At 51.8% G+C, this 19,500-nt stretch overlaps 8 protein-coding genes across 8 annotated transcripts; 6 read left to right on the forward strand and 2 right to left on the reverse strand.

Moving 5' to 3' along the window:
• Positions 1-1,334: 1,334 nt before the first annotated feature.
• IAR55_003659 (uncharacterized protein) lies at positions 1,335-2,539 on the forward strand (the record flags this gene model as incomplete). Its single annotated transcript, XM_066946766.1, has 3 exons — positions 1,335-1,860; positions 1,916-2,417; positions 2,488-2,539. 3 exons carry the CDS (start codon positions 1,335-1,337, stop codon positions 2,537-2,539), a joined length of 1,080 nt encoding a protein of 359 aa, XP_066803158.1.
• Positions 2,540-3,201: 662 nt separating this feature from the next.
• IAR55_003660 (uncharacterized protein) lies at positions 3,202-4,158 on the forward strand (the record flags this gene model as incomplete). The annotated part of the gene is made up of 1 exon (XM_066946767.1): positions 3,202-4,158. The coding sequence occupies one exon, from the start codon at positions 3,202-3,204 to the stop codon at positions 4,156-4,158; it is 957 nt and encodes a 318-aa protein (XP_066803159.1).
• Positions 4,159-6,095: 1,937 nt separating this feature from the next.
• Positions 6,096-9,158, reverse strand: IAR55_003661 (uncharacterized protein; the record flags this gene model as incomplete). The annotated part of the gene is made up of 11 exons (XM_066946768.1): positions 6,096-6,268; positions 6,331-6,465; positions 6,528-6,557; positions 6,612-6,753; positions 6,802-7,602; positions 7,651-7,797; positions 7,860-8,223; positions 8,276-8,663; positions 8,727-8,779; positions 8,840-8,977; positions 9,046-9,158. 11 exons carry the CDS (start codon positions 9,156-9,158, stop codon positions 6,096-6,098), a joined length of 2,484 nt encoding a protein of 827 aa, XP_066803160.1.
• Positions 9,159-10,357: 1,199 nt separating this feature from the next.
• IAR55_003662 (uncharacterized protein) lies at positions 10,358-11,866 on the forward strand (the record flags this gene model as incomplete). Its single annotated transcript, XM_066946769.1, has 5 exons — positions 10,358-10,477; positions 10,551-10,621; positions 10,673-10,726; positions 10,807-10,907; positions 11,007-11,866. The coding sequence occupies 5 exons, from the start codon at positions 10,358-10,360 to the stop codon at positions 11,864-11,866; spliced, it is 1,206 nt and encodes a 401-aa protein (XP_066803161.1).
• A 252-nt stretch (positions 11,867-12,118) lies between these two features.
• Positions 12,119-13,821, forward strand: IAR55_003663 (uncharacterized protein; the record flags this gene model as incomplete). The annotated part of the gene is made up of 5 exons (XM_066946770.1): positions 12,119-12,305; positions 12,377-12,532; positions 12,623-12,736; positions 12,816-13,063; positions 13,132-13,821. 5 exons carry the CDS (start codon positions 12,119-12,121, stop codon positions 13,819-13,821), a joined length of 1,395 nt encoding a protein of 464 aa, XP_066803162.1.
• Positions 13,822-13,932: 111 nt separating this feature from the next.
• Positions 13,933-15,564, reverse strand: IAR55_003664 (uncharacterized protein; the record flags this gene model as incomplete). Its single annotated transcript, XM_066946771.1, has 9 exons — positions 13,933-14,001; positions 14,068-14,293; positions 14,347-14,410; positions 14,464-14,608; positions 14,678-14,877; positions 14,942-15,017; positions 15,086-15,181; positions 15,232-15,452; positions 15,516-15,564. 9 exons carry the CDS (start codon positions 15,562-15,564, stop codon positions 13,933-13,935), a joined length of 1,146 nt encoding a protein of 381 aa, XP_066803163.1.
• A 1,473-nt stretch (positions 15,565-17,037) lies between these two features.
• Positions 17,038-18,155, forward strand: IAR55_003665 (uncharacterized protein; the record flags this gene model as incomplete). The annotated part of the gene is made up of 3 exons (XM_066946772.1): positions 17,038-17,386; positions 17,442-17,605; positions 17,670-18,155. The coding sequence occupies 3 exons, from the start codon at positions 17,038-17,040 to the stop codon at positions 18,153-18,155; spliced, it is 999 nt and encodes a 332-aa protein (XP_066803164.1).
• A 151-nt stretch (positions 18,156-18,306) lies between these two features.
• Positions 18,307-19,432, forward strand: IAR55_003666 (uncharacterized protein; the record flags this gene model as incomplete). The annotated part of the gene is made up of 2 exons (XM_066946773.1): positions 18,307-18,351; positions 18,407-19,432. The coding sequence occupies 2 exons, from the start codon at positions 18,307-18,309 to the stop codon at positions 19,430-19,432; spliced, it is 1,071 nt and encodes a 356-aa protein (XP_066803165.1).
• Between the last annotated feature and the right edge of the window lie 68 nt (positions 19,433-19,500).

Below are 19,500 nucleotides of genomic sequence, written 5' to 3' on the forward strand. Positions count from 1 at the left end.
TACGCCTCTTATGATCCACCCAACGTCTGCTGGTAGTAGTGGAAGTGAGTTGAACCAGTTCGGTTGGGTCGGTCGTCTGTGGTCGATTGGAAAAGTATGACGGAATGGGCGCTACCAGTAGTACGAGTAGTACGGGAAGGTGAGGAGGGGATGCTAGTAGAAATGAAAAGCATGCAGCAGTCCACCAACAACCTTTTGCATGAGACGACTCGTCTTGTTTCTTCTCACTTACAACAAGTGATCATCGGTTGTTTACGCGCACTTCACCACTGTCGGATCAAGGTCGTACCTCCTTTTCTCTCCGAGTCCGTTTGCTTCGCACTTCCACAGCTCCTGGCCCTTTTCGACTCTACCCCGCACCGCTTGTCCCGAAATACGAATCGCCATCCAAGAAACATACGAGTAAACCTTGAACCATCTTTGCGTTATTCTTTTCGTATCCACCCGATCCCAAAGTCACCAGCCAACACAACTTGGTTGTCACTCCGCATCCACCATCGCATCTCGCAAACAAGTGCCCCGTTGCCCCGCTTCTTCGATCAGGTCAAGATCTCTCGACGACAATAACACACACACACATCTTTTGTTGCGGCAGCAAAGATCACATCTCTGTACAAATCACCTCACCGCGATCGAGAGCGACAGTGGCTTCTTATAGCCAGCTAGCTGCATCGGCATCGGTGAGTGGGCGATCTGGATATGTTCTTCAGTCGAGACCGAGTTCCGAGCCGTTGGCTCAGGTTTGACGAAGCTTCATGCGATACATCTCCTTCACTCCGTGTCTCCCTACACATCGGAGTTGTTGCATGTCCTTTCAAGACCTCTATCCCCGCTCGAACTCTCTGTGCATTCCACTTTTCGGACCAAGATTTGACCGATCAGATATCCACCTGCTTTCACGCTCCACACCACACCTCGTCTCATCTCGTCTCTACCTCTCTCTTCTCTCACTAGAGCATGGAGCTGACTCCTTCCTTTGTCTCCTTTCACCTAGAAACGAAGACAGATCGACATACATATCGCTCTCAACCACCACCACCCCCTGTACAAAGGAGATAGCAGATAGCCACAAAGTTACCCGACTAGCCGGATCGTATCAGTCGCGTGACTACTGTTGGCACTACAGAACACAAGGATAATCATAAACTCAAATACATCACCTCACACCTTTCTTCTGAACAAGTGTACAAGGATACGCCAAACCTGTGTTCTCAACGATCAGTCACCTATCACCCATCAGACACGGTTCTGCTGTAACATATAGCAGCCACTGTTCATACCTGACAGAACCGCCCCCCGTAACTTGTCAACAATCGACACCTATATCCATCGAAATGATCATGACTTCTTCACCGCTTCTCACCCCTCATTCTCGCTCCATCACTCACACGCCTTCACCCGGGTCATCTCCGAAACTCCGACCCGTCGCATCTACCATGGCCAAACAACAATCTTCGTTGCCCATCGGTGCTGGTGCCCTGCCGGTCAGTGCCACGAGTGCGAGCAGTAGCGGGATGTCGACATCGTTGCCTTCGCGATCATTCGTTCGCGGTCCACAGGCACGACCGTATCTCTCCCCCTTGTGTTCGCGAGGTCTTTCCGCAAAAGGTGGGAAAGAGTTGGATGGCGATACGAGACGATTCGCCGAGATCGTCAAGCGGGTCGTGGATGATCGTGCAGAAGACAAGAGGAAAGGAGACCTGATTGAAATGATAGAGAATGTGCATCTCGAAGAAGGACATCTTCCCGCTCCGCCGAGAAGAGGCAGAAGTGTCGCGGGAAGTGTCGCAGGTAGCTGGGAGACTGAAAGAGCGGAATTGATAGTGGATATCCCGGTGTGGAGTCCAGGTTGTTTCCAAGGTCAGTGTCCTCCCAGGTGCGGTCAGTGTGGTTCCTGGGCTGATCAAGACTCCAGATCTCTCAACACTGCACGCTCTGCGCGACACGACACTCTCACACACTCACTCCCTTTTGGGATACCTGCTCAACGCACATTCTGTCCCAGCGACATACCGACTGCTCGCTCGTTCAGCTGTGACTCCACCCGGTGGGAAAGTATCGCCTTTCCATCACGGATGGGGTTGTATCCGACTAGCGCCGTCTGTCGCCTCGCCTTCATCACATCATTGCGAACTGACACACCAAGTTCGACGAGCGAGCTTCGTTCATACTCATTCCACTCCCAACGCATCGTTGAAAGCCTCCCACACCGCCGCTGCCAGACAGTCAGAACATCACCATGAGAACTGTCACGAGCAAGTCATCGTTGATAGCGATGACGAGGATGAGGTGGATGTCACATTGAAGGAGGGGTTCAGAAGCGATAGTTTCAGTGGTGGCAGCGATGATGAAGATGACGAAGAACCGGCTGATGTCATCGTTGCTAGGGAGATCGAGAGGAGAGGTGGTAAAGAAGGGTGAGTGCGGTTATTTCTTACCTTCAAGAGTAATGAGAACAGGTACTGATCTGTCGTGTACTATCCGCAGCACCGTGTTCATGATGACTCTATTCGGCCAACCAGCTCTTATCCTCACTTAGCGTTGCACATCACTCTGTGGCATCTGCATCATCTCGCCTCATTACACATACCATCAACCAATTGTCGTGATCCTTGTTCATACGTTTAGACCGTGTTGTAACTTATATCTGCCATTTGATGATATTTATCATACTGTCCGAAAATCCATACTCTGTCCTTGTACGACAATCACCATGGGCTCAGTCGGGTCAAGCACCACTTTGAGTTGAGCGATCGACCGTTATGTCACTTGTTGTTAGGTTTCGTGGTTTGAGCAGATCACAATGCATGGTCTGAGCTTGTTTGATCATTATCGCCTGTATTAACGCGGAATAAAGGGGGAACGGAGTATCAAAGGGAGCCACGTCCTTCAAGTTGAGGTGTTAAAGGAGAATACAGTAGAGTGGTGGATTTCCAATGTCACAGAATGATTCCGCTACCACCGTGATCGTAACGCGGCCATGGACATGGAGAACACAGTAGGCATCTGCACTTGACTGTACATGTATATCAAGCTGGGCTTTCGGCAATTAGCTTTCAACTCGCCCTTTGACATTCTAGATCGATCTGGTTGATGGCGGAAAACCCTTGATCGATTGAGTGATTCACTTCCTGCAACGACAGCGGTGGCAGTGGTCGTAGCTGTGGCATCGACCTGACCTTGGTACAGTGATCTGACACGATGATCCCTGGCCCTGTACGGATCCGTCTAGCCAGAACTCGACGCGTGGAGAAGGTTCAAAAGAAAAGGGAGAAGCGTCAAGGTTCCACATCCTCAGTCGCTGGTACTGCGCCCATAAAACGGGTTCCAGGAATGTCGACATCCGGTAGGGGTGGCGCCGCCAATAGTGAGGTTCGAACAGGAGATCAAAATATCAGTAGCGCGATTTTGTCAGTTGGCGGCATTCCTAGTCCTAGTCCGGGATCTCCAGTGACTTTGACTCATAGCACAAACACGACGAGTACGCCGAGTCATACTCGTTTCTCGAGTTCGGTGACGATTGTCAGCACGACGGGGAATGGAGGATCGAGAGTGTCCAAAATAATCGGTACCAGTACCAACACGGGTGTATCACGAACACAATCGCAACACACCGACCCTCCTCCTGATGATTCGACTTTATCGCACAGTCTCGTCTGTACGTGGCACCACCCTAGGATCCTCAGCAACAGCGAGCGTTATCTCGTCGATTACTTGTTGCTTACTGATAGTTCGATCGCGACCGATTTCGCAGATATCAACTCGTTCCCATCAGACTTCCCAGTCGAGACGATCACCAAGTCCAATACAGGAGACGGTAGACGGGGATATATCTTCTTGAAGCATAATGAAGTCGGGGATAGCAGTATGTTCCCCTTGAATCTACCCACCTTACCTCTTCCCTCCCCTTCTCTTCCCCTCCTACTCTCGTCCTCGCATTGGTCGTCGAGGGATGAGCTCTCAAGCTCGATACCACGACAACCACAGTCGTCTCGATCAACGACTGACACCATCTTTCGCCACGACTGCGAATTGCAGTGCTCCTCTTCATCGTATTCTTCACGACCTCTCTTCTCCTCACCCTTCTCTGCGTACGGGTTGCCGCCCTCGCGGATCGAAGGCGCGAGAGGAGAGGGAGCGGGATACAAGACACGGTGATTGGGGACGACATGCGCTGGGCCGAGGGGAGGGAGGTGATTGAGCACAGGATCGTTCGGTACATGACATGATGGTGAGGGTGGAGGGAGGGGGAGAAGATGTGGGGAGATATTCCGGGACAGAAGACATTAGACGAGAGGGAAGCGCGAATCCGGTGAGAATGCTTTTCCCGGGTCAAGATCTGGTGGTGGTATGATTTCGGTGTACCGTACGAGTACATCTCGATGGTATCCCCTCATGCATTCTACGATACTACCGCTATCGCATCTGATTCCTATCGTAATCTTGGCTTGACTCACCGAAACGCAGTCCTAGACACCCCCGAGCTGTGCCACAATCGGATCTCAGTCTGGACCCTGAACGCTTCGACCGCGGAATCATCATCACCTATATAATATGGTGGGTCATTCATTCCCTCTCACGAACGAACGACGAGTGTGTCCAGACGATCCTATCATCTTTTTCTTTGCCATTGTCGTCGTCGTTGTTGTCGCCGTCGTCACGGTCTCCCACTTGATCATCTAGACGTGACTCTCACTTGATCCTCCTGACATTCTGACCAGAAAGGTATACAGTCAATATGTCCGCTAAAGATGTGAGTTGTTGACATTGGTCGCGATACCGTGCTCCACCTCGTCGTTCCTCGGACGATACATGAGCGAGCATGAGCTGATCCCTTCTGCTGTTCAGTACTACGGTAACCAGTATGTGTCCCTCACTCTCCCTTCTCCGTCATCTAGCCGGGATACAATATCCACCCGCACGATCACTCAGCCATGACAACACATACACATACACTTTCGACTCGACGTCAACAATGCCCTTTTGGTTGACGTACGCCGCTGACCCCCCCCCCTTGTTTGCTTGGTCCATTCCAGACAACAAGCCTACGGCCAACAACCTCAATACGGTTATCCTCAACAAGGATACGGTGGTCCTCAACAAGGTCAGGGTGGATACTATCCCCCACCTCCGCAGGTGAGTGAGCGAATCATATGAACAAATCCTTGTTATGGGTTACTATGATAGCTGATATCCTTCCCGCTCCAGCAATCATACCAACAACCAGGTCGTATGTCCCCGCCCTTCCTCCATTCTGAAAGACTGTAGCATGGAATCAAAGAGACGGAAGGATGAACTGACCATGTGAAAAAATGCCCATGAATATATAAATAGAATAGTAAGTCACCTTCCCCCCTCTCTTCCCCCTCCTTTCGTCGATCTCATGTCTTCCACACCCACAAGCTGATGGACCATCTCGCCGGTTTCAGCTACCCTCAACCCCAACCTCAACCGGTATATATCCAACAGCAACCTCAGAAATCAGGTGGTGGGGGCGGCGGTTGTTGCGCGTGGTATGCCTTTCTCGCCCATCCTCCGGCGCAAACGTGTCTTGCGCTAACAATATGTGTTCTTCCTTACTTGTTCAGTCTTGCCGGTGGTGAGTGTTTCTACGACCTTTTGATATCAGTGATTGCGATCCACGACGAAGGTACTGAAACTGAGCTCCGAATTCGCCACCTCTAGCTCTCTGTTGTTGTTGCGCCGAAGAAATGTGTTGCGACGCACTGTGCTAAATCTTCCTATCTTATCTCGATCGACTGAACTTACTTGGATAGAAGACTGGGACGGGTACGATCGATCGATGGACATCTCTACGACGATCGTGACCCTCGAATAATAGTTAGCCGAGCAATATTCTTATATGCGATATTTCAGTGCTTTGCCTCACAATACAATCAAGGAGGTCTGCATATCTTGATCACCGCGAAAAGGATGGTAAAGCTACGGACGATGTGATCGAATTGACCGCTTGGGCATAGAGCTCACAAGACAACGTCAGGTTCCCCACATGAGTATGGTGAATTTCCACAGCTCCGCTGCACTACCGCCTTTTATCGCTGTAATCATCGAAATCACAAATCGACCCATCAACCTCAATGAGGCGTTCCTTCAAAGCTCTGCCCACCAGGTCCATTCGCCCCTGGACCTGGACCTGGACCTCCGGGTCCCTGTTGTCCCCCTTGTGACCCTTGCATCTGTGCAGGCGGTTGTTGTTGGAATTGAGGTTGAGCTGGAGGTTGACCAGGGAAGGGGAGATTATGTTGTACTATTCGCCCGAATCAGTCAGGCATACCACGGCAGCACGTGCATTCACGACACAGGACTCACATTGAGGCGTTTGATGTGGTGTGGGCAGGCCCTGATTTTGGTAATACATTTGAGGCCCACCCGGACCAGGTCCGTGCCGTTGTGGAGTGTGGGGGTTGAACTGCATATGCTGAGCAGGAAGGAATTGAGCGTTTTCTGTGTGACATGCGTGTCAGTTTCTGTTCTACTTCTCTACGCACAGGTGAAATATCACTCACGAGGCATGCCATTTTGGAAATACATGGGCACTGAGACACAACATGTCAGTTGGTGTCCATTGATCGCAGAGGCCACACACTCACTTCCATTGGGTTGTGGACCACCTGGACCCATATGCTGTGGCGGTTGCTGACCGATCGGTTGTCCAGGCAGGGGGGCGTACTGCGGACCTGGAGAGAACATCGCCGGACTCTGCATCTGACCAGGATGAGAAGGGAAACCGGGCTGAAAGTCCGTGTTAGTTGTCACTTCGATGAGATCTTCCCAACTCACCTGGTTGAATCGATAGTAAGGAGGGTAGTTTGGAGGAATCACTGGCATCAAAGGTGCCGGGACAGCGTGAGGAGATGGCGAGGACGGATCGTCGTCAAACCCTGTCATATGGATAGGGGCTGCAGGACCGCCAAACATAGGAACATGATGCTTTCGTCCCGGGTAAGGCCATTGGAGTCCAACCGAAGATGCAGAGGGGACCTGACCGTGCTTCCACGGATTGAAGTCATCGCGCATACTAACTGATGTGATCCGCTCAGGTAGCTTGTCACGGAAGAACGGATTCTTCGGTGGAGCAGTTGATGGACCGGCTGTGACTGATGCACGAGGCACAGCCGGACCTGGAGCAGGACTACCAGATGACTGACCGGGCTTGAACGCTGCTGCGGATGGGTTAGGCTTGAAAACGAAAGCGCTGGCGGACGGGTTCAACTTCGCCGCTTGAGAACCGGACGCATGGCTGGTGACTGATGGAGTCGGAGAAGTCGCAAGGGGGATGTTTTGACTCGCCGTTTCAGGTATCGGTAAAGCTGGAGCTTTCCTCTTGGTTGGGTTGAATGGAGGGATTTCGGGGATCTTCATGACAATCTTCTTGGGTGCGGCCGCTTTCGGTGCTTCCGCTTTGGAGGCTTCGGTCGGAGCAGGGGCTTTAGAAACAGCGGGCGGGTCAGGAGCGGCAGCGTGCACTTTGCGAGCCCGAGACTCCTCGAGAGCATTGGCAGCTTTGGCTTCGATGTCCCTCTGCTTCGTGGCGTCCTTGGCAAGGATAGGCAGTATGTCTTTTGGCATAGGTAAGGGGACCTGCACGCACATTAGCATTTCGTAAAGACGAAGGTGCGAAGCACATACTTTGAAGTTAGTGTGGAATTTCTTGAGATCCGCAAGCTGACGTTCTCTTTCCGATTTCATCACTGACTGCTTCTTCGCCTCGACTTTCTCTCGCTCTGTGCCCACGAACTGTCTCCATTGATCCACGACCCCGCCGAGTTGTCCATCCTGCTGCATCACGAGCCGAATGTGTCAATGGAGCGCGCTTGAGGGATCAAGAAACGACTTACGGCCTTGAGATCTGTAGGAGGTGCATTGATGGCAGTAGCAGCGGCAGGAGCACTTGAGTCCTCTCCAACTTGCCTCGTCTCTCCCGCTTTCATGGGTACAGCAACAGGCTCTGAAGCTACCGGGTCCGCGCTCGTGCTACGTGTAGGTGCAGGCGGAGGAGCGATGGTGCTAGCCGGACCTGCCGGGGTCGGAGCAGCGGCCTGAGGTGCCTGAGGAGCAGGTGACGGAGCGTTGGAACCGTTGACCTTCGGCGCTGAGGGGACAGGAGGGGCGGAGACACGGGGTGCAGCACCACCCATCCCTGCAGCTTTTCGAGCTGCCGGGGGGACATACGCGTTGGGGTTTCGCGCGACTCCAGAATATCTGATCATTCAGTTAGTTCGAACTCGTCGGATACAGCAAGAATTTGACGCACTTCTCCTCCTCGTCTTTTGATCCGTCTTCCGAAGTCTGACCCCTCTCCTCTGCTACGTGAGGGTTCTTCGCTGTCTGACCCATGATCTCCGCCGCCAATCTTTCCGCTTCCTTTTCTCTCTTCTTAAAATCCGCTCCGGACTTGTTCAATTTTGTCGTGTATAACTCCTCCTGGAAGCTCGTCTTCGTCCCAAACAGTCTCTCATTGGTCTCGAACTGATCCCAGATTATATTGTTTGAACCACCTCCAAAGGTCTCCGAATCACGATTTCCGCCATTCGACTTGACTCCGTTGACCGCGGGCTCAGCGGGTCCATCGGGAGTCCAAGGCTTGAGTTCTCGCTCGTGAGGACCTGAAGCTTTAGAGATGTCGGTGTCGGTTTGGAAACCTGCCAAGAGTTTTAGAGGTCAACATTATCCAGCCTTTGCCTCTAAACGGGTCTGCAGCTCACCTTTCCCAACCCGAGCCTTCTCATCCAGTACAACTCTTTTCATGTCCATCATACTAAGGGCCGGACCGACGATCAAAAAATGTCTTTCATCCGCTCAAGTTCAGTCGACTCACTGATCATTGATTGAAGTCCTCGGTCCAGCACCACCACCAGTAGGCGTAGGGGTATGACCCACTACAGGGGAGCCTCCTCGCGAGTTTGCGAACGAGTTGGTTGCTCCGGGTGGAGGACCACCTCGCCAAGCTCCTCGTCTGTCCCACATATCGACCGAATCAGCACATCCGTGCTTTATATGTAAACAGATCTAACGAGTACTTACCTGGGTGGTCCACCTCCTTCCGCACCGCCTCTTCCACCACCACCTCCTCCTCCTCCACCACCACCCCCACCTCGCCCTCCGCCTCTGCCCCTACCACGCTCAATTGTCGTCATGCCAAATCGTAAACGTCGTTGTCGTGCGAGACAGTACCCCTTGAGCCGTCGTGCGTTATGGAGAAGACGTTGATAGAGTCAGACGGCAGACTGCAGGGGAACAATGACACAGTGCACTGCTATGATGGACCAAGGCTCGGTTAGTCTACCAAGATCAGAAGAGTTGACGTGTGACACGTCTAGATGAGAAGGGAGTTCTGTGCTTCTTCGGAGGCAAGGGGCAAGGGTACCTTGTCCTCATGTCGCGTGCTCTGGAAGCGGAGGGGTTTGGAAAGCGGACTCGATGAGACTCACGGGTGACGCGTCTGTCAGAGGTGATCTGATGAAAGACACCTCTTAAGGGGTGCGTTGTATACCAGCTTTTGGCTTGATATAGCTGTGAAGGATGTGGTCCGTGTCAGGACGACGAGACCGAGGTGACTTGTACCGCTATGCCTCGAGCTCTCTCTCTCTCTCGCTACAAGGTGATGATGAACGAATGGACGGTCGTCGGTTAGATTGTACGAGTATGGTGGAAAACGTATTATTGCCCCGCACCCACGAGTTCAGGGTAACAACACAAACAGAACCCCCGCTTCACCTCCGTCGGCGTTTCAGCGGTGTGGCAGATTCACGTTCAGCAATATCCTAACTCATCACTACTGATATATATGTTCATACAAATCAATTCTAATGAGATGACAATGTTGATTGTGATCGACCATTGGTGTTCCGACGGGTGATACAACGACACTCACACTGGGCTCCCTGGGAATGGGTATGATGTAGACGCGGCCGCCCACTGATCACTCTATGCTTCTCCATAAGGACGGCAGAACATTGCGGGTCAAGGGAAGATGTCTCGTCTAGCCACGATATCGCAAACGGCTTTTTAGAAGGCAACCCGAGTGTAAAATCGCTCGACTATATTGACGTCGGAAGCTCAGGCACGACCCAATCGCATCGATCACGTCTACGCGCTGTTTCCTTGATCTCCTATTCGCGATTACCCTTGAAACACTTGCACAGTTGTGTTTCATGTCTGGATGGCCCCGATGAAGATCTTGTCGCTCCGCACAGCTCATGGCGAAAGGTAGTGTGTACAGCATGAACCGTGAACAATTCGATTGTCGATCGCAATCACACCCCAGCAAACAACACGGCAACCTCGAATCCTTCTGTGCCGCCCATCCACTTGACACTCTGCAACCATTGCTGAGATGACGGTACCTCCCCAAGACAGGTTGGTCGAGTACACCATCCGGGTAGCCAACCCCGCTCAGGAGGTGCAACATGCTAAAGCCCGCTTCGTGATGTGGAGCAACAATCTTTCATGGGATGTGAGTTTGACGGTCTCAGCGACACGATACATGCCTGATATCATTGACTGACCGCTCAAATGGTGGCTCATAGGACTTTTGGGCAGTGGACAGAAGAGAGAGGGCAGAAGCTGAGTGGGGTATAGATGGGAGATTGTTGACTTGGTATTTCAATTTCGGTCGTCGATCTGACTTACATCGCTGATACCTTGTTAGGGCTTTAGTCCGAAAGGATGATCTGGAAGGCGATACCTATGCTGGATGTGAGACGTACGTCGATCGCCCTCCAATCCTATCTGATCATCTACAGCTGAGCTTCAGACTGATCAGACTGGTTTTCTGATCGACAGCTATCGATGGAACGGCTGGGTGAAACGAAAACGCTCAGACAAGGTGGATGACGGTTATATCTACGGCATCGCTTCGGTGGTCACTCCGAAACAGCATCTTCGTGAGTGAAACTCGTTCTCAGCTTGTGGCTGTCGTAGTAGTGCTGGCAGACAGTTAAATCACATAGATGATAAAAGTCAGAGCTGACTCTGGACCTCAGGAAACGGCTACGCGACTCGTCTCCTCAGTCTCCTCCATCATCAGCTCGGACCATCCTCCACTCTTCCTCCCTTCCCCGAATCCTGGGGTGCACCACCTCCTCTCTCTGCAAAGACAGTCCCCGAAGCTATCGGCTCCATCTTGTGGTCGGACGTCGGCTCGACTTTCTACTCTCGTTGTAGGATGAGTCTCCATAGACCCGGATGGTCAGTCAAGGATTCGCAGAATACCGAATTGGTTTGGAAGATCCTGCCTCCCTCGTCGAAGTCTACGTCTCCCTCTATCGACCAGCTGGAAGATAGTTGGGAATGGCTGTACGAGACTGATCTCACTTCGATCGGTGAAGAGCTATCTGCTGCTGTAAAACACAGAATACAACGGACCGATACTACTGAGAGATCAGTCTTCGTTCAAGATCCTGCCAGTCCGGGCATCTTGAGCTTCGTACCCCTCATTGGATCCTGGAATCGTCTTTCGAAGAGAATCAATCAGCCCATTGGTCTCCGTATCAAATCTCCCTCTCCCACAGGCGAAGACACGATCGTTCTCTTCGCTTTGCATAATGGCAGTATCGGGGCCCGTTTCTTGATAACCTGCATTCACAATCTTATCCCAGCTCAACTCCCAGCAGTCCTTCGTGTTCTGGATGTGCTTGCCGCTCAAGCTGGACACAAAGAGGGATGGGTGTGGGACCTCGGTCTGTCGAATGATCTCGTGCACGCATGGAGCGGATTGACAGAGAGGGAAGTCGTCGTTGGACGGAGACAGGAGAGCGGCGGACATCTATTGGGGACGGCTTGGTATGGCACCGAGGAGGAAGAGGGCCAAGTGATGGAAGGGGAAATGTGGACTTGGTGTTGAGCCCGTTCACGAGTATGGAGAGGACTCCGTACAAAGTGATAGAACAGCTTGCATTACTTGTACAGTAGTATTGTGCATGGAGATGTCGGTCCTTTATGAGCGAGGAGAGACCTCCTTTGATAGCCTCCCTCTGAGCAGTACCTCGTGCGCTAGAGTATCAAATCGGAAGACCTGGAGCAATCATTCTCGCTACTGCTCACGGACATGTGCTGATACCTGTTGGACAGCCATTCGACGAACAAGTGACGTAACATGGTCAACTTCCTCAAATCACTGTTCAAGCCTCGCTTCCGGACTAGGAGCGAAGCACAAGTCGCATGGGCGAAGAAAACGCGGGCAGGCGATCAAACCTCGCGGTCTTCGAAGAGCTCAGGGAGCAGATCGAAAGCTGTGGAAGGATTGTTGGGAGGGGTGATCAACGCATGCTCCGCTGCTATAGGTGAATACGTCTCTGCATGCCTCCCGTTCTGCCGAATAAGCTGACCTGGATCGTCACGAATCGATCCCAAGTCTCGGGCACGAGACTGGTTTCCTCGTGCTCGCACAGCGACGCGGGCAGTCGCAACGCACACCTTGTAGGGAGGATCGTGGCTCTGCTGGAAGCTCAACGAGATGAAATGAACGATATGGGATTGTACGTGGCAGGAAGACGGTTCCCAGCTTTAGGTGAGCATGATCTCCACATCATTCCTTGTGCCTCGTGACTGACGCCAACGTGGCGTCGCCTGTTTCTCTGCGACCCTGTCGGTGACACAGTGACTCTGCAGCAGATCTACGACAAGCTCGAAACGAGTCTGCAAGATGTTGCGACTATGCCACCAACGGTAGCTCGGGATACTTTGATCGCTCTGGTCCAAGTAGTTCAAGAAGGTAAGGTAACCTTCGTCAATTAATCGCTAATCATGTCCCGGATTATCTACTAACATTTTTTCGATCACTCCGTTATCAGGACCGGACTACTTGATCGACATCATCCTCATATCGACCATCATATTCCAAGCAGAGATCATCGACATGTCTTTCGCTTTTGAGATCCGTCAGATCCTGGAAAGAGCGATAGACAATCAATCTGATCTCGAAACGTTTCGGAAAGCGACTGAATCGATTATCCCGACAAGTTCCGCCATGCCTGAGGACTTGCTGGATGACGACGGAGCTCAAGAGGCTTATGACGCGATCGGTGTGCTTGTCAAGCAGGTAAGTGAGTTTGACAAGAACAACAAATGGAGCTCATGTGTGGCTGATCACATTTTCTGATACTGTAGCTGCAAATTCGGGTGGCGACGAGCATTAGACCTACGCCAATGACCTCTGTTATCAGCATTGGGAGTGAGACGACACCTACACCATTGAGTCTACCCAGCACACCTTTGCTTTCTACCAATACATCACCGATCTCGACCCCTGTCACTTCTCCTACACCGTCGGTGACATCCACTTCGACTTCATCCACATCTACCGATCCGAACTTCTTTTCTATGAATGCCTCAGACCTCGAAACAAAGTATGGGACAGGTGTCAAGACGTCCACTCCCCTTCGAGGGCTATCGTCATACAACTCCACTCCAGCGCCTACCACGATCAACCCCACTCCCACCTCTTCTGCCAGTTCCGACGCATCAGACGAGGAAGAGGTATGGGAATACCGAGAGCAGCTCTTGACTCGTTCCGCACTCGATCTAGTCCTGCGTCAAGAAGCTCTAGCTCAAGCAGACAGCTCTGGTCAGTATGCCGGCGAGGTATCGTATGATGATTTGAGAAAGGCTTGGATACCGAGATGGGTCCAGAAACTCGGGGTGGAGGATCTGGCAGAGGACGAGATACCGGATCTGACCCCGGCAGGGTTCAAGCCGAAAACGAAGGACGAGTGGGGTAACGAGTTGGGTTGGTACGGTCCTTATAAGGAGATGTATTATAAGGAGGAACCAAAGTTCGAAATGCCAGTTGACGATTGACCTGACAGTTAGGAAAGCATGAATCCTTCTGCTTTGCAGTATACGGGCCAGAATTACTGTCCATTGATTGTACATTTATTGTACATACCGAGCACATAGTTGCTGATGCAGTCACGACTTGACCTTCTCCAAGCCAGGCGAGAACTCGTATCCACCTTCTTTCCTTATGTTGTCGAAGATCTAATTACGCGTCAATGTCTACCCTACCTTTGTCCAGCACCATGCGTCGAAAGAGACTCGGCTCACCTCCATGGTCATTAACGTCTCGTCAAGGGGCATCTCCGGGCATTCTGTCAGTCCGTCCTTCAGACACCTGGCCACAGCATCCGCCTCCCAATACAGTCCGAATCCATCGAAGCTCATGTCGATCGTCTCGTCTGGCAAGAAGGCTCCGCCCTCTTTTTCCGGTTTGGCGAACAAACGCAGGATGTATTTCTGAGGTCGAGAAGTGTATCCTTGTACCAAGATCTCGCTTCAGAAATCAGAATCAGCACTTCTCCTCATCTCCATAGTGATCCACCATACCCCTTTGAGCCGACTATACGAGTATTTTGGTGCTTCTGGACCGCGGAGAGGAGATTGGTAGTACCTGGGATTCACATGAGCATATGAGCTGAGCAAAGCCATGTCGGATCCACTCACAGTAAGCGATAGCGTTGAGCTTCGGGAAAGTCATGGTGAAACTCGTAGCCAAGTCCACTCCTGTATGATACTTCATCATAGTGCTTCCGACCTTCTCCGCCGCCGTCCTTCCATTCTGTGGGTGTCGATACAGTATCATCATGGTCTTCAGCCTCGTCACCCATCAGCATGTCTGTTTTGTGCCATTCTGCAGAATAATCGAAGAGAAGCTCACCCATGCCAGGGGGTACGGTCCGATATCGAGAAGCGCTCCTCCAGCTAGCTCGGCAGCTAAGAGTCGATCTGTGTCTTCCCTCTTCTTGTAGACATCCATGGAAAGGTCGGAGTATAGACATCGTATCTCGCCGATGACGTCGTCCTCATGAATCGCTTTCTGGATGGCCAACATCACAGGATTGAAGCGAGTCCACACCGCTGCAGAAGAGCAAAGTGATCAGCTCGGAGACGCGTCGATACAATGGTCTGTGTGGTGACTCGCCTTCCATGAGGAACAGATTCTTGCTTTTGGCGATGGAGACGAGGTGCTTCCACTCGGCGGCGTTCAAAGTCGCAGGCTGAAAGAGCATGACTCCAGGCTCAGCTTTGGATATCGTCGTTGTGTGGAAGCGGCATATTAGCTGACCTTTTCGAGCAGACAGTGCTTTCCACCTTCCAGAGCCAACTTTGCGTCTTCGTAATGACACATATTCATGGTTCCCACATACACGATGTTGACGTTCTATACTATAGAAGTCAGCCTCCTTCAGGAGAGAGGGCAGGATGACCCACCGGATCGTCAATTACTCCCTTATACGATCCATACGCTTTAGTTTTGAAGCCCACCAATCCATCTTGTTGCCCAGCTGCTCCTCTAGGACAGTTAGCGGCGATGAAGTCTTCTGCCTTGGACAATGATCGTGAGCCGACAGCAGCGATAGCGTGAGTGACATCGGTGACACCTCGCGAAGCCATAGGACGCGATACATCTTTGGTGAACTCGGATGAGATCCCTACGAGCGTCATGGGTCAGCTGAAGATGTCCGTCTTTCGTGTAGGAGGAAGGAGGTAATCACATCCACATCCTAGGACACCCCACTGAGCGACGAACGGCGCTTGAGACATGTCGAAGGTATATAGAAGTCAATGAGAGGATCTGTCAGTCGGGCTGTCCGGGTTGCTGATCGTGAGATGTCATGAACGATTGTCAAGAGCCAACGTGTAGCAGTGAGTGAGCAACTTGACAACGACACGGTCGGAAGGATGAGCCCGGATCCCATGAATATCAGGATAGCTCCGGTAAATCTCCGGTTAGATATCGTACAGAGCGGCTGCCAGACCGGACAGATGCGAGGTGTGTCGACCACGTGTGAGAAGTTGCATCAACTTGGTGATTAAAATGTCACGTTGATCATGATCATGTCTAACTCATCTCATCAGTAGTGACGCTGGAATTTCTACACTTTCATGCTCGTGATTTTGTCTCGACAGAATCACGGCGACTTTTTTTTCGTTCTGAACAAGAATATCACCGTCCAACCAGATGATGAGCGCAACCTTGTCGGAATGAGGATGAGTCATTGGAATCAAAAAAAAAAAAAAAACCCCGCATCGCCTTGTCCTTCTGTCTCACCATATAGGGGGTAGGGGTAACCGGCTCTCCAAGTCGCACTAGTAGTGATGATTATTATTAGCGACTTGCGGTACCACTCTTCCATGTTTCAGACGCGTCGCGTCAAGTGCTGCTGGTGAGACAGGCACACATCATCTTTTATGGCAAATGTCAGTCATCGTCCCTTTGAACCGCGCGAAGATCTTGAGGCGTCGGCTGGAATCCAGGTACCTACCACAAGTGCAGTACACCTTTCTGATATGCCTTGCAGGTTGGACCACTGCACACGGTCACCACGAGATCCGTCCTCTTGTCAGCTGTCGCGGAGGGTTAGCCCCCCGATACCCGAAGTGAGCGGCAATGAACAGAAAGTCATAGGTTACTTAACTCACTTTCCTTTTCGACTCTTGGACTCTTCTGTGGCTATGTAAGCAAGAAAACGAGTTTGGCGAAAAATCATGTTACCTCTGGATAGGGGGTGTTGTTGACAGTGTCTCTGATACATGCAACTTTCCCCCTTCTTTGCTGTAAAGGAATGGTTATGACCATACGTACTCTCATAGCATCCTCACGGCCCCCTGCTTCCAAGGGGGGACCTCCTTGGGCCCCCTATCGGTCGAGCTTGATGGAGAGCTCACCTAACTTATCCTAGAATAGCTTTTTTCACCAGCCAAGACAACTCGATGATTGAGTTCCGTCTTGTGGTGAGTTTGACCCCCCCCCCCTATCAAGCTGTCCGTACTCCTGGCCCTGCCCTTCCCTCCCTTTCCTCTCATTCAAATCTCGTGTGGGGTTCCAATCGTGGTGGGACCATCGCCCCCTATCGGTGGCAACACAACGATATGCTGTGAGAGATGCAAGTTATAAAAGATATCACGAGCGGGTACCATTTCAATGATCAGCACCACCGACTCCCACAGCATCCCAGCTTACCATCCCAAGTGTCCACTATCTTTGAGTCTCCATACCCTCACTCCCAACACAAAATGGACCTGAGCATGCAGATTGAGCCGAACCGACTTCATACCCCTCCCTGGTCGCAACCATCTTCCGTGGTCCCTCACCACACCACTCCTTCGCCGACCGACTCGAACAGCTCATGTGCTCTCCCGCCTCAGGCGATCCCGACCGCGACCACACTCGATGTGGGTTATTCTGGGAAACACCTCTGGCTTCGGGAGGTTGCAACCGCTCGAGTATTACGACAGCACAGGGCGCCGTTGAAGGCTTGTTGCGAAGCGGAAGGACTAGACGAAGATGTATTCGACCCAGCTTCGGCTAGATATGTGGAAGAGTTTCATGTGATCGAGAAAATGCTACTAGACAAGAAGGACTGTAAGGGCGGCGTAAGTCGACAGACCAATCGTGCGTATGATTTCATCGCAGCCAGATTACACAGCGAGTGGTCGAGCTTATGTTGATCTCACTGAAGAATATCAACTCTACGCAACCCGTAGACGAAGGGCATACAACAAGATGTTTCCGGATCTAGCGTTCGGTGATATTTCTGGGTGGTTGAGCGCCGAGTGGCAGGTCCTGAAAGACCGCAACGACGTGAGTCCTCGGTCCTTGGTCTGATAGCTGAAACGATAGTGTGCTGACAGCTGGTACTGATAAGGTCGAGGTCCAGTACTGGAACGATTTGGAAACCAATCTGAATGCGGCATTCGAGAGGCGTTTCCAGGGGTACAGCTGGAGCCACAACTCTGCAAAGATTCAAGACAGAAAGAAAGGACGAGTCGGCTCAGGCGGAGATTTGGACGAAGCACACGATCAGCAGCAGGCGGACACGCAGAACAAGCGTCCTCGAGTCGACTCTGCTCCTGTCCTTGCACACCACGACCGACCATTGGATGGTCCATCCAATCTTCACGTCGACGAGCCCGCCCCGAACCCGAACCCCCTCATCGCCTGGGCCCATCACCCAGGCGCAGAACCTGCCCCCACCCCATATGTGATGACCGAGGACGAAATGGCTGCACTACTCGAAGAGATGGATGCTGATCCGGCGCTCAATGACGAATCAAATGACGAATTAATGGACATGTTCGATGCAGACTTGTACGAAAAGCTTTCCACATCGGAACTTGGTGTGCAGGTGTAACTTGTCGTTATATGTATGCCACATCGCCACAGTCCGCGTTGTACACCCGTTCCGTTAGGTCACTGCATTATTATTGTTCTGAAATTACATACAGTGTAATCGTTATGCATCGTTGTCTGTTCTACATCACACATTTGTCACGCAATTGCCAATGCCTGCCCCAGCCATGTCCCAGCTCGACCAGACATCCGCCATAGTGAGTCCAGTGTGCCACATGCATGGCTGCTCCGTGCTGCTAACTCGGATTGTAGCTCGGCGAGTATATGCTCAAAGGGTGGACATTGACCGACCTTCATTGCTCTGACTGTCGATCAACGCCTCTGATGCGGGAGCCCGCTGCCATAGCCCAGCGTGAAGGAAGGGAGAGGATACAGTTCTGTGCTTTGTGCGATGGTCGACCGGAAGGTCAGACTCAATCACAGACAGAAGCTTCCCTTCCCCCTGCTATCCATCAATCCACCCCATCATCCTCGACATTCACCTCCACTTCCTTACCGTCTACGGCACCACGAGACTCTCACTTGCTTTCTCAACAAGCGCAACACCGAAAGCAATCCGACGATACTGTCAGCTCCATCTCCAACCTCTTATTGAAAGGTTACGCGTTGCTCGGCGAGAACTGTCCCAATCCCACCTGCAGAGGTATACCTCTCGTCGGATATCCTCGAAGACCCGACGGCAGTAAAGACGGGAGGAAGATGTGTGTCAGCTGCGATGGAAGATGGGTGGCTGAATCAGCGATCGAGTCGGGAGGGATGAAAATTGTCTCATCGAGTGACGAGAGCGGAATGAGTCCCAGGAGTAAGAGGAGGAGAGAGTTGTATGGACTGGTGGTGGAGGAGAAAGGGAAAGGCAAAGAGAAGGTCGTAGAGACCAAAGATTTCGAGAAGAAAGCCAAAGAGTCGGAAGAAAAGCTAGTTGGTCAGACCAAATCGGTGGAGCGAGAGGTCGAAGACGGCGATTTCGAAGAGGACAATGTAGAAACTCCGGCTACGAAGAACACTTCTCAAAAACGTATCACGACTCATACTGCGCCCGATACTGAATCACCACTTGGTCTCGCACTTTCACATACCACCTCTTCCCTCTCCACCACCTTGCACAATCTCTCCGCTTCCCTTGAACGATATGCTGCTCATCCACCCACCGGCAGAGGTCTACGAGGAGAAGACGATTCTGGCAAATGGTTCGTTGATCTGAAGCTACACACAGAGGCCATTAAGGACGTTTTGGGAGTCATCGGTCAAGTTGAACAAGCCAGGAGACTGGGGTACTAGATGTCAAAGAGAGACTCGCGCTATGCTGCCATGCATATATGTATCTGAACCCTTGTCATGTACAACTT

The sequence above is a fragment of the Kwoniella newhampshirensis genome, chromosome 6, assembly GCF_039105145.1.
Source record: "Kwoniella newhampshirensis strain CBS 13917 chromosome 6, whole genome shotgun sequence".
In the NCBI taxonomy this organism is placed as follows: domain Eukaryota; kingdom Fungi; phylum Basidiomycota; class Tremellomycetes; order Tremellales; family Cryptococcaceae; genus Kwoniella; species Kwoniella newhampshirensis.